The sequence below is a fragment of the Bidens hawaiensis genome, unplaced genomic scaffold (genome assembly GCF_021521415.1).
Source record: "Bidens hawaiensis isolate Kalapana, Puna unplaced genomic scaffold, B.hawaiensis_p1.1 tig00049464_1, whole genome shotgun sequence".
In the NCBI taxonomy this organism is placed as follows: domain Eukaryota; kingdom Viridiplantae; phylum Streptophyta; class Magnoliopsida; order Asterales; family Asteraceae; genus Bidens; species Bidens hawaiensis.
The window spans coordinates 39,865-52,394 of NW_027498852.1; the positions used below are offsets into that span (position 1 = coordinate 39,865).

The 12,530-nt window shown below is 31.7% G+C and overlaps 1 protein-coding gene and 1 non-coding gene across 2 annotated transcripts; both read right to left on the reverse strand.

Moving 5' to 3' along the window:
* Nucleotides 1-5,829: 5,829 nt before the first annotated feature.
* On the reverse strand, nt 5,830-5,905 carry TRNAR-UCU (transfer RNA arginine (anticodon UCU)). Its single transcript has one exon. It is a non-coding gene; the product is annotated as a tRNA-Arg (tRNA).
* Nucleotides 5,906-7,310: 1,405 nt separating this feature from the next.
* LOC143598026 (uncharacterized) lies at nt 7,311-7,829 on the reverse strand. Its single transcript, XM_077076357.1, has 2 exons — nt 7,672-7,829; nt 7,311-7,623 (listed from the first exon to the last, which is right to left on the reverse strand). The coding sequence occupies exons 1-2, from the start codon at nt 7,827-7,829 to the stop codon at nt 7,311-7,313; spliced, it is 471 nt and encodes a 156-aa protein (XP_076932472.1).
* Nucleotides 7,830-12,530: the final 4,701 nt, after the last annotated feature.

Sequence of the window (12,530 nt, forward strand, 5' to 3'; positions counted from 1 at the left end):
GCTGACGCGTTCTGTAAAATTAATTGGAAATTTTCTTCCATATGCATTTTTTATTCTTTTAACAACTATTAAGTGGTGGCATGGTGTTTTTAATATTATTTGATATGCTATTATATCAAAAGTTATCTTATTAAATCTTTCTAAAAAATCACTTCCTAATAGTACGTCTGATCCTGAATCATAAAAGTAGAATGAAGGACATTTAACTAGATATGATCCTAACAATATTATTGGATTTCTTATTCCTCTTCTTAAAGATACTATGTCTTTAGAAAAACTAATACCATTACAATGTGTTAAATCCTCATGGTATTCTTCTGGAAAGCATTCTGGTTTACAAATACTTAATCCTGAACCACTATCTATGTAAGCTGCAAAATACTCGGCTTTATAGTCTTTATAAGTGATTCCTATTGGAATATAAATACTTCTAGGGCTTGTCATTTTGGTATATATATTAGTTTATCATATCGTGTTATTTTTAACCCGTAGGAGGTTATTTGATATGATTTAACATTTTCTAAAAATGTCAATCCTAACATAATTTCTAATGTGTCGTTTTCATCTTCATTACTTATTAGTAATCTTAATGAAATTTTTTCATCTCCAAATTTTATCATAGTTTCCACGGCTTCATTAATCTCATGTAGTTCGCCATTAAAATTAGTATACTGGTGAGGTTCGTCTAATGGATATTTTTGTAAATTCTTACAAAGTTTGAAATTTATATAGTTTCCATTTGCACCTGTATCTATTAAAATGTTTACATGAGAATATTTATTTCCATTAAAGTATTCTCCTTGTATTTTGTAATTTTTTATAGTATCTTCTTTTGCTTTAATTATGTCAGAGAATCTACTAGAATTTGTATCTCTTATTAAAGGGTGACTAACTACACTTTTATTAGAAAATGATAATCTAGAAGAAAAATTATTAGACAATAATAACGGTTTATCTTGTAAATCAAGACTTAATGTCTTGAATCTATTTCTTCTATTTTAGGTAAGGTAGGCGTTTGCATCTGACACACATCATTAAATAAAAAAGGAAAATCTATTGTGTCTTTTATACTAAAACAATCGGAATGATAAGTATTTGATATTGCATAAGAGATAGCATATGTAATACAATATGGCCTGTTTTGTTGTTTAAAGAAATCTTTTCTTTTAAAATCTTGTAATAAACTTAACGTTTTATCAAAATCCTTGTCTTGAATATGATAGGAAATTCTTGGATAAATATTAAATTTAAGTTTTCCATATTGTAAATTTCCTCTTAATATTCCAAGACACGCTTCTTCTCTATTTTGGATCCTATTGTCCATGATTGCTAATTCTATAGGAGTATCTATACATTCTTTAAATGTGGATTTTATTATTATTTGGATGGCTCCAACGTGAACCCATCCTAAAGTATTTCTTATTTCTGGTCTTACATTTTGTATTTTTTCTTGAATATCTTTTTTAGATAATAAAGGTATCATAACTTTATTAGATGTTATATTAATATCTAGAGCCCTTTCTTGAATGTTTAATCCATAATATAAATGATGATCTCTAGGTCTTATTCCTAATCTTTGTAAAGTATTCAATTTAAATCCTGAATAGTTTGATAACGAAAAATTTTCTTGTATTTGCTTAAGCTTTTTCTTATCTATTAAAATTTCTTGTTTATATTCTCCTAATTGTTCATTTTGACAATCGATTATGTAATTATCTATTTTACACTGTATCTAATCTATTCATCTTCAGATGACGTATATTCTGTTTCAATTAAAATAAATATACTTTCATCAAAGTCTATTTCTTGAAAATCATTTATTGGTATAAAATCTCCTTCTTCGATCATTTTTCCTATATCTTCGTCTATTTCAAATATTTTAAGATTCTTTTATTACTTTTTTGGACATTCATTTGCATAATGATCTTTTTCATGACAGAAATAACATTTACATTCCTTAGGACCTCATTTTTTTATAAGTAGGCTTAAACGTCTTCTTATATCCCTTTCTCTTATAGTATTTTGTTTTACGTTTTTTAAAATATCTTTTTCTAAAATGAGTTCTTTTCTTATATTTTCTTTTTATCTTTCCATAATAATATGAACTATCACATCCAATCATTAAAAGCATTTTTGGACTACTACAACATAAAGATATTTTTCTTTTTAATCCTTTGCTTAATTTAGCTAATATAGCATCTCCGCACCATTCACTTAATTTATCTCTAACATGAGTTATTCTTTTTCCTAACGTATCAGCTGTTCCTGGATTATAAGTTTTTATTAATCTTTGTCCCCAAGGGTCTGGTATTTTTGCAAAAAATAATGCTAAATAACTATTCATATCCGGTACTTGATTATATATATGGTAATAATAATCTTGAAATACACAAATATATCTATCTATTTCACATATGTCACATAATTGTAATCTTATTAAGGCTGTTGAGTATTTTTCGATAGTTGCTGGGTCTTTTATAATATTTCATTCTCCACAAAATTCTAACCTAAAGGCTTCTACTGCTCTTGTTATTATGTTTGCTATTATTTCATCTTGTTCAAATATTGTTCTCTTTATATCTAAAGGTAAATTTTGCCAATATCTTAAAGCACTATTTATTAAAGTTCTTTCTAAGAATCCTTGAAGTGTTTCAATATCCATTCTATTAACAGAAACTGTTATCCTTAAAGCTGTTTCCCATTTATCTATTGCTTCTTCCGTATTTTTTATACAATCTACGTCTAAGTATATTCCAAAGGGATTAATCGGTTCATTTTTCATATTCTGGTATGGTTTATAATTATCTACATTTTTTATTGTTGATTTTACAGCAGCATATCCTTGTGCTAACCTATGGGTTTCATTTCTTATTGGAATTTTAGGATTTGTACCTGAGCTTGTTTGTTCAGTATCATTAATATTAAAGTTTTCCTCATTAGCCTTTATATTTATAAAATTATCATTTAATTCCATATCCCCTATCTTTGTTATTAAATTTTCTATTTCAGGAGATACGTAAACTTCGCTTTCAGAGTCGTCTGAGCTCATTTCTAATTTCTTTTATATTGTTTAGGAATTTTCATATTTTGTAAAAGTTGAACTAAAGATTCCTGAAATCTATTTGGGGTTATTTTGTTTTTTCTATTTGGGAACACTGCTTCTAATAAATCTATAATCGTATTTAATTTAAAAATTATTTTATCTCCATAAAATATAATTGTTTTTTGTAATTCTATCATATCTTTATCTATTTTTAAAGAGTTTTCTGTTTCTTTTAGTTTATTAAAACTATTATTTTCCATTACGGTGAAGGGTATTGCCAATCAGTGTCATCATAATAGTATTCGGAATTAGTGAATTCATATCTACTAAAATTAAAGTCTTCATCTGAAATATAATCTTCATCAAAATCATAATCTGAATAAAAAGTTTGACTAATTTCTTCTGTTTGCATTATAAAAGTATTATTTATGAAATTAAAATTTGAGTATATTAAGTTATTAAAATCGTATTCATGTATATTAAATTCATCGGCTAGAGCCCCCGCGAAAGACATAAAAAGGACTAGAAATCGGAATATGTTTGGTGGTTGTGTCTCATCGCTGGAAAACACAAAACGACAACCACCAAAACTATGTTCGGAATATGTTAAAATCCGAACATATTCAGATCTATTTGTTCAAATCTGAAATGACTCAAATCAAATCATGCTTGAATCGGACCAAATTGGAGGTTGGCGACCAACCAAATCAAACCTGAATCTGACATAACTATGGTCGTAGTCCCGTTTTTCAGGCAAATGGGACAAAACAGTGATGGCGGCTAGGGTTTTTGGTGCGTGGCTGACGACGAAGATTTGGGGGTGCTTGGCCACCGGCGATGATGGAACTTTGTTGATGCTTGGCTACAGTGGGCGAAAGGGGTTGGGGTTGGGGTTGAAGTCGGTGGTGTTGAGTGCAAACGATGGGGGAACGGCTAGATTTGCAGGTGTGAACTGTCATAGTAGGGTTGTTGGTGACGGTAATGGCTAGGGGTGGTGATGGTGGCAATAGCCTTTCAAGGTTGTGTTAATTGCACATGGTGTGACTTAACTGAAAAACTTAACCTCTGTTAGTGTAAAGGACTAATACCGAGCCAAACATGCAATTAAAGGATAAATAATGAAACTCATTTTTGAAAAGGACCCATTCCACAATTTTACAAATTCAAAGGGACAAAAATTGTAATTTTTTCAAACCCTTATCAATGTATATTTCGTGGATATTAGTTCTAACTTCTAAAGGGTAACACACCTAAACAAAAATTTTCAATTATAGGTCGGAAACTTTTAGGGTCGGTTGGTTATCGGTATCTATTAACCTTTTTTTTGTCCGGTTCATTTCGTGTTGGGTCACCAGGTGACGCTCGGTCTTTTTTTTCTTGTTCCTGAATTGAATTGCTGCTATTTCATTTTCTATTTATTAAGTTTATACAGCTTTAATTAGTTTAGTTGTGGGCTAAACTATTTATTCATTCTTGCTTTTTTATGTCAATGCTTAGTATCAACATGGGCTTAACATCATATACAATTGACTTTTGGGAAATTGGGCTTAAAGTTATTAGCATCATAACTTAAAACAGTTATCTATACATTTCATGGATGTTAGTTCTAAATCAAGTTTATCTGTTTATGTTAAATATGTTTGTAAAAAACCTGTGTAATTGCCCGAATTAAGAATTAATTATAATTATAAAAGTGTCTAGATTTAGACATAATTTGACAAAATGTTGAATTTATGTAAAGGTGTTTTTTAATTCTCATTAATTGATAAGAATTAATCAAAATTGCTCAAAGATGACCATTTCATTCTCTTTATCTTTCACGGGCCACCATTGATTCAAGACCTCCCACACTTTCTTAAACTAAACGGTTTATCCAATCACCCACAGGTGATTAGTCCATAATAATATTATTAATATGCTTAGCGGGTTTAACACTAAACTCTTTTATCTACTCATACACGAAATTTAGTATCTTTTTCTCGTTTACAATCACCCATCATCGGCCATAACATCTTCATCATGTTTAGGTAAATTAATGTCAAAGTTAGATTTATTCTTTTATAAAGCACCTCTTTTTTTAAGTCGAAAACTTCCAATACTCATTTATTAAACGAAAAACCTTGTTTGTGAAATCAAAATACATAAAAACGGTTCTTCATTAAAACAAAGTTTTTTTTAAGAGTTTATATAATAAATGGGAATGAGTTTACATCAAAATTACGGTTAAAATGTTAAATACTCATGAGTTTTGGTAAAAGATAGTTTTTATTTTAAATTAGACTAGAAATGCAAAATTGATGAATTGGTCAGTCTAATAAACTAATATTGATGATAATAAATGATTACATTTACATGTACACATGGAAGTGTTCAAATATGTATTTGCAAGTTTTGTACCCAAATTGGTCGTTTGAGTTGAACGAGTCAAGAGGTTCCTGTTACATTTCAAGTGTCCAAATGTTGTCAAACAAGCTTCAATACTTTGATAATGTTAAACATGGTCTTATCAGCGTTTAAACTGGTTAATTATAATCGGGTTTAGGAAGTCAACACGTTGTTGATAAATATGAACTGTGCTAAAAGAAACACACATTGATTATAATCGGGTTTAGAAAGTCAACACGTTGTTGATAAATATGGGCAAATGAAACGCTCTAACATAAAAGATTAGTACATGTACTTTAAAAGAGTTTAAATTGAGTGTAAGGATGATCTTGGTTATACAAAACCATTTTCAAAAAGAAATTAAAATGTAACAACTTTATAAAAACAAATTAAAGATAGCTCACACCCGGTGGGACTCGAACCTACTACAATCGCCTGATTAGAAGTCAGACGCCTTATCCATTAGGCCACGGGTGCTTAGTTGGTTACTATCGGTTACCAACTCATTATATAGTTTAAGAAACAATTCAACAAAAAACGAATTTATTTAATTTATATGAAATTCGCACTATATGTTTTCCAGTATCATGAAAGTGCATGTAATTTCACAACCATATTACACAATATCATGCCATATAATATTATAAATTTTCGAGTGCAAAGTAATTTGTTAGTAGGGGCGTGCGCGGTTTGGTTCAGTTAATAACCGATATCAAACATGTGCTAAAATTTTGTTTAAAAATACATGAAATTAATGCTTAAATACATAAAATTTTGTTTAAAAATATGAAGGTATAACTACATGAACAGAATGTATAAATATATGAAATTGAGATAGTTGTACATGAAATGGAGATATAAATACATGGAAATGATAGTACTAAACTATTAAAACGTATAATACATGAAATAGGGGGAAAAATTGCTGAAAATATGAAAAAGGTAAATGAAGAGTTCGGTGTGGTTCGGTTAATTTCGGTTATTTCAGTTTTCGGTTACTTCGGTAGGGTTCCGCCGGTTTTAGGTTCGGTTTCGATTAACGATTCAGTCATTGCTCACCCCATTAAAAAATGTTTTAGGTTAAACTTGACTTCAAGCGTTTGTTACAATAACTCCATTTATAAACTCTTCAAGGTTTGCCCACCTCTATTGATAAGGGATACATGGTTCAAGGTATCTTGGATACCTAAATATCCTCACTGTTCTCTATGAGATTTGCCGAATCAAATCAAATATAAAAATAACATGATTGATGTGGTAACACTTGTAACATCTTACTACTCATACCAACCAATATTTTCCGTCTTACCATAAGAGGTCGACAACTTTGTTTTTTTGTTTCCCGAGTGTTGACATCCCACAAGGTTACTCACCCTACAACTACCTACACGGCTACACCCAAGCATATTAGCTATAAAGTTTTCATCTCATTTACATACAATACATTTAAACGCATTAACAGTGGCGGATCAAGAAAATTTACCTGGTAGGTGCAAAAAAAAAAAAACTCAACCTAGAACTCGTCAATTCAAACTAATACAAGTCAAACCAAAATGGGTCGTGTCAAACCGGTAACGGGTTGAGTAAATAATTTACATTAAACAAATTACGAATAGAAATGTAAACAATAAATTTAATTAAAGATAAACAAAATACATATCACAATTGACGTTTACGTGATTTCATCTTTTAAAAACGGTCAATTACAGCTTCATTCGTAACACTTAAAAGTGCTTTTTTTTCAACACTACAAATTATACAAGCATTAAAAAAAATCTTCACCAATTCAATTACCTAAATTTGTCTTTATGATTTTTATTGCCGAAAAACATATCTCAACCATTGCGGTTGCAATATGCAAAATTAATGTTAGCTTTAGTAATTAATAAACCAAATGAAAAGAGATATGTTTCCTTGTTTCCACCATAACTCTAGCAAGATCCGCAATACCTTTCAGATTAGCAAATCTTTCATCTTTTTGCACAATATCAATGTACATGCCAAGTTGAGACGCATGAACAATTTTGTCCCCATTATCAAAATCATATGGATAAAACTCACACAGCCTCATTAACTTTGATGCATCAAACTTGAAAAATGAATCATACGGATTGAAAACCAACATGTTTTGAAGTAAATCCGTGTTAATCTCATTAAAACGATCACCAAATTCTTTAATTTCCATATCAACAACACTGTTGAAACAATAAAAATTATGATAATGTTGATTGGTGATTGTGTACCTTCGTCTTTCGGGTCTATAACCAGTGTCATCGACATAGTTTTCTACCATGTTCAAAATTTTAATACCATATTTTTCACAAAATGAATATACTTTCTCTAAAAGCTTATCATATCCATTTTCTCTATATTCTTGCAACTGTCCTTTAGTCATTTCCATCATTGAACAACTTCCAAAATATCTTGTTCTCTTCTTTGTAGAGCTCGTGATAATACATTTGTGAGCTCTAAAATGTGTAACATCAATTGCAAATAAAAAACAAATTAAAATGAGTTTAAATAGGCTAACATCTTGATTGCTTGATTTTGAGAGGATTACTGCATTCATCTCTAACACATATAATTCAAAAACTTAAGTTTGGGGCACTAAAAAAATTATGAGTGGGTCACTAAAATTTTTTTGGATGAGTCATTTGGGTCTTTGGACTTGAGTGGGTGCAAACGCTCCCCATGACCGAACACTGAATCCACCCCTGCGCATTAATGGTATTTGAGAGACAACATATCTCATGTATATCTCATGTAAGTAGAACGAGATGTATTATCTAACATCGATCTTATACATATATTGTTTCATTCTCGGTTAAACTATCACTATTAAATATGAAATTATTTCATGAAAAATGGTAGGATATTTTCACGATTCAAAGTTTGGGATCTTATGAGCTTATGTCACGATTCACTAGTCACACTCAGCTTAACTAATATTAACAACAAAAATTTTGGCTTAACTGTTAACTTAAATTGTTTTGATAACTTAATATAACAAATGATTCCAAATATTTGATCTTGACAATTAGGCTCTGAATAATTTGACAAGGATGCTTGGGCTCTACCTCTTTTATATAATTTAGACCAAACAAAAAGATAGGCATCAGATACCCTTTTCTATAGGTTCCCACTTTAATTTCATCAACTTTCTTTCCCTACATTTATTATGGCTTACAATTTATTAACATGTTATGGGGCCTTACATACAGATATTTCAACAAAATTCTTTTTTTTTCTTTTTCATTTATTATTAGGCTACTGCATACAAGGTCATCTCTGAGAATTGTTAAAAAAATTTAGACCGAAGGTGAAAAAAATTTCAGGCTTTGAGTACAAAGGTTTTTTTTTGTTGGGTTTCAACCATATTAAATTTTTAAATGTGCTTACTTGGTTGTAATTTGGGTTATGTAAAAAACTTATTGTATAAAAATAGGCTTAAACATGTCTCAACTTAAACCACAATCTTTTGGTTGAGATTTGAGAGTCATACATCTTTGCCACTAAACCAAGCCAGTGGTATGTAATTAAGTTTAAACATTAAATATACATATATTTTTTCATAAAAACATACATATATTTATATAAAGAACTATTGGTTTTTATTGGTCCCAAGTATTTCATTTTTGCCGGCGCTGGTCCCAACTATCACTTTAACTGCCAACGGTCCCAACTTTCACACATGTGTCTGCCACCAGTCCACGACTAACCGAGTACTAACTCCGTTATGTTTTAGATGACGTGTCCATCCTACGTGTTAAAAACCTTGACGTGGCTGCCTACGTGTATATTAATAACAAAAAACCCAATTTATATGTGTTGATTGGCTTTGGAATTAACTGACAACGAAGATTACCTCGTCCTTCGTAATCACATTCCAATAACCACAATCTCAACGCCGTTGCCGGAAACCAACGCTCCTGAATTCTTCTCTCTTGACGTTGCTAACGACGGAGATGATTACAGTACGCCTACGCCGCCGTTAAAACGGTCAAAATTGGCTACGCCGGTGGTGGATGAAGAGCCGAAGAGGTTGCTTGAAGCTGGATGGTTTCGAGCTAGCTTCCAAATCTGCAAATTAAAGTCAAAATCAAAACCAATGGGGTTAGGGTTACTAGCTTCCAAAGCTCTCCGATCCAAACTCATACCCACAAACCCTAGACTCCTCCGTACCATCACCTCAACACCGGATCTCCACAAACCCGAATTCGCAGCCGAACCGGATCTCCCGAAGCGGACACCGATTGCCGGAGCCAGGGTTCATTTCCCCAACCCGGATGACGTCATCGAGGTCTTTGTGGACGGCTATCCGGTTAAGATCCCGAAAGGTATGACGGTGTTGCAGGCGTGTTCGATTGCCTGTGTGGACATACCGAGGTTTTGTTACCATGACCGCTTGTCGATTGCCGGATTGTTGGGGCAGTGGCAGATGCCGATAACGGCGTGGATTTTGAGATTGAACTGGAAGTCCTCCCAGGGGCTGGGGGGCGATCCGCCGAGGATGAAGTTGAAGCGGAGGGAGCCGGAGTGCCAGGGCTTTGAATTGGTTTTGATTTTGACTTTAATTTGCAGATTTGTGAAGGAGGAGAAGGGTTTTTTTGTTATTAATATACACGCAGGCAGCCACGTCAAGGTTTTTTAACACGTAGGATGGACACGTCATCTAAAACATAACGGAGTTAGTACTCGGTTAGTCGTGGACTGGTGGCAGACACATGTGTGAAAGTTGGGACCGTTGGCAGTTAAAGTGATAGTTGGGACTAGCGCCGGCAAAAATGTAATACTTGGGACCAATAAAAACCAATAGTCCAAAATAAAAAAAACGGACCTAACAAGGTGTTAGGCCGGGGTCCGTCAACCACCATGCCCTCCTTAAGAGCTGACCCTGACTCATATATATAAAATTCCAAATTTCGTATAACTCAACGCAATATTAAAATGATTTTTGAAGGTTTTCTAAAAATCGAACCGGATCCTTAGCAGCTAGTTTACAAAGAATCGACAGTGTCGCGAGTTAGTGAACCAATGCAAATGCATCGGCTATCTTTTAACTACTTGAATGTAAGGAAAACGTTAAGTGTTATCAAATAGTATTATTTAACATTTGTAAAAGAATATAAAAACTAAAAAGTACAATGTAGATAGGAGATGCTTAGCAACTTTTGGTTCTCGAAATAATTTGATTGAAATAAAATAAATTAAGATATTTCAAAGTAACTTCAATGGAATTATAAAAATACATGTAATTTGTTAGTAAATAAAAAAAAAACACAAGAGTTTAATATTTTTGTAAAATATATTGTACGTCCTACAATGGGCATGTGATATTATAATATTATTTATTTAACTTGCCTCCAAATAATTATTTACAATATAAGGCATGTGTTATTATAATATTACCACAAACAATACCCATTTTGCTCTTTGAAATTTGATCATCTAGTCAGGGCATGAACATTTTTTCTCTTTTATAAGAAAAAACTTAATAAACATTGTGTAATTCATTAATATATAAACTTATTAAACTTCTATAAGTATAGCTTATTAACTTATAACAATGCAAGGTTTTAAATTAGTTTAACATTATATAAGCCTTTTGAAATGTTTAACCTTAACAATATTAAGTATAATTAACTAGAGGTGACAAACTGAGAGTGTGATACCAATTATACCTCTAATTTTGATTAGTAAAAAGATCATCGGAAAATGTCTAATAATAATTATACAAGCATCCCGAATTTATGGAATTACCACTAGTTAGTGAAATGTAACTATCATCCCACATTATTACTAGGACCTATTTAGTCACGTGTCCCACAATTTTCACCATGCTCGGTGTGGTGGGTCGGATTTAGACATGATACTCGGGATCAGATACAAGTATTATTCGAGGCCATATCATATCCCTTCACTAGCAGTAGAAAATAGTAAAGACTAATAGTTTAAAAATGTTTATGAAATATGAGAACAATAGAGAATTACCTTTATATAAAAAAAAACATTTGAAAGAACCAAGCAAATGCAATATTTTATCATACGGAATATTTGCATAGACTAGATAGGCCAAGTCAATAAAGTATCACTTGTTTGACTTTTATAAATTCATAAAATACAATAATAAAAATCAAAAACTTTAATAAATAAAAGTTACAAAACCATGATTATTTTTTGGCCTAGTGATACTTGGTGTTTATCTTCACTAAATTAGTGCACGTTCGAGATTCTGTAAAACGAACAACCTATGAATTCTAAGAGTAGATTTTAGAGGATGTGTATTCGCAGTAAAAAAAAAAGTGTAATTAATAAACTTTTATTAGATTTGATGAGTCTAGAATAATAACTCTCCAGAATGGGACATAAATAATTGCCAGGGTACAAGCTGCACATGTAATTTGGTGGCAAGCTGTCTATCCAACAACACTAGTACAATGTACTGTTATAGTGATTTCTGGATTTATGATTATTAATAGAAAGACTGGAATCACCCAAAAGAGCCCACATCTTTATTTCTTGATATATGTCATTAGACTCGGAGAAGCCGGTTAATCGGTTAGACTAGTTAATCAGGATGGTTAGTAACCGGGTTTCAAGTATAAAAACCTTAATAGATATAACCCGTTTCGGGGTATAGCCGAACCGGTTAACAGGTAAGTAATTAACTGAGGAAAAAACCGGTGTAAAAAATATTATTTAAAAGTCTAAAACCGGTTACTAATCGCCGGTTTTTTCTGAGTAGAAACCGGTTAGAGAGGGACCGGTTACAATAAAGTGGTAGACAAACGGGCAACAAGCTGCGCCGTAACCCCCTTTTAAATAACAAAGTCAATCCTATTAAAAACGAAGCTTTGGGACTTAAAAGCCAACGATTAGAAACCGATTAGTGACCGGTTAACCAGTTTGGATGTGCACCTCTAAAGTCATCTTCAATGGCAGCAAAACAGCATGTGGACACCACTAAATGCAATAGAATTAGAAAATTTATAAATTTTTCTTACACAGACATTAATTTTCAACCACCACATCTTACTTCATCTTTGTTTCCTTCCTGACTCATTTGATTCCTCAAATTTCATATATATATAAAAAAAACACA

What these genes read in the sequence shown, in the direction of transcription:
- LOC143598026 (XM_077076357.1), bottom strand. Translation starts at nt 7,829, where the DNA reads ATGGAAATGACTAAAGGACAGTTGCAAGAATATAGAGAAAATGGATAT. An exon ending in TATAGACCCGAAAGACGAAG is followed by an intron (nt 7,624 to 7,671) that starts GTACACAATCAC and finishes TTGTTTCAACAG; the next exon opens with TGTTGTTGATATGGAAATTA.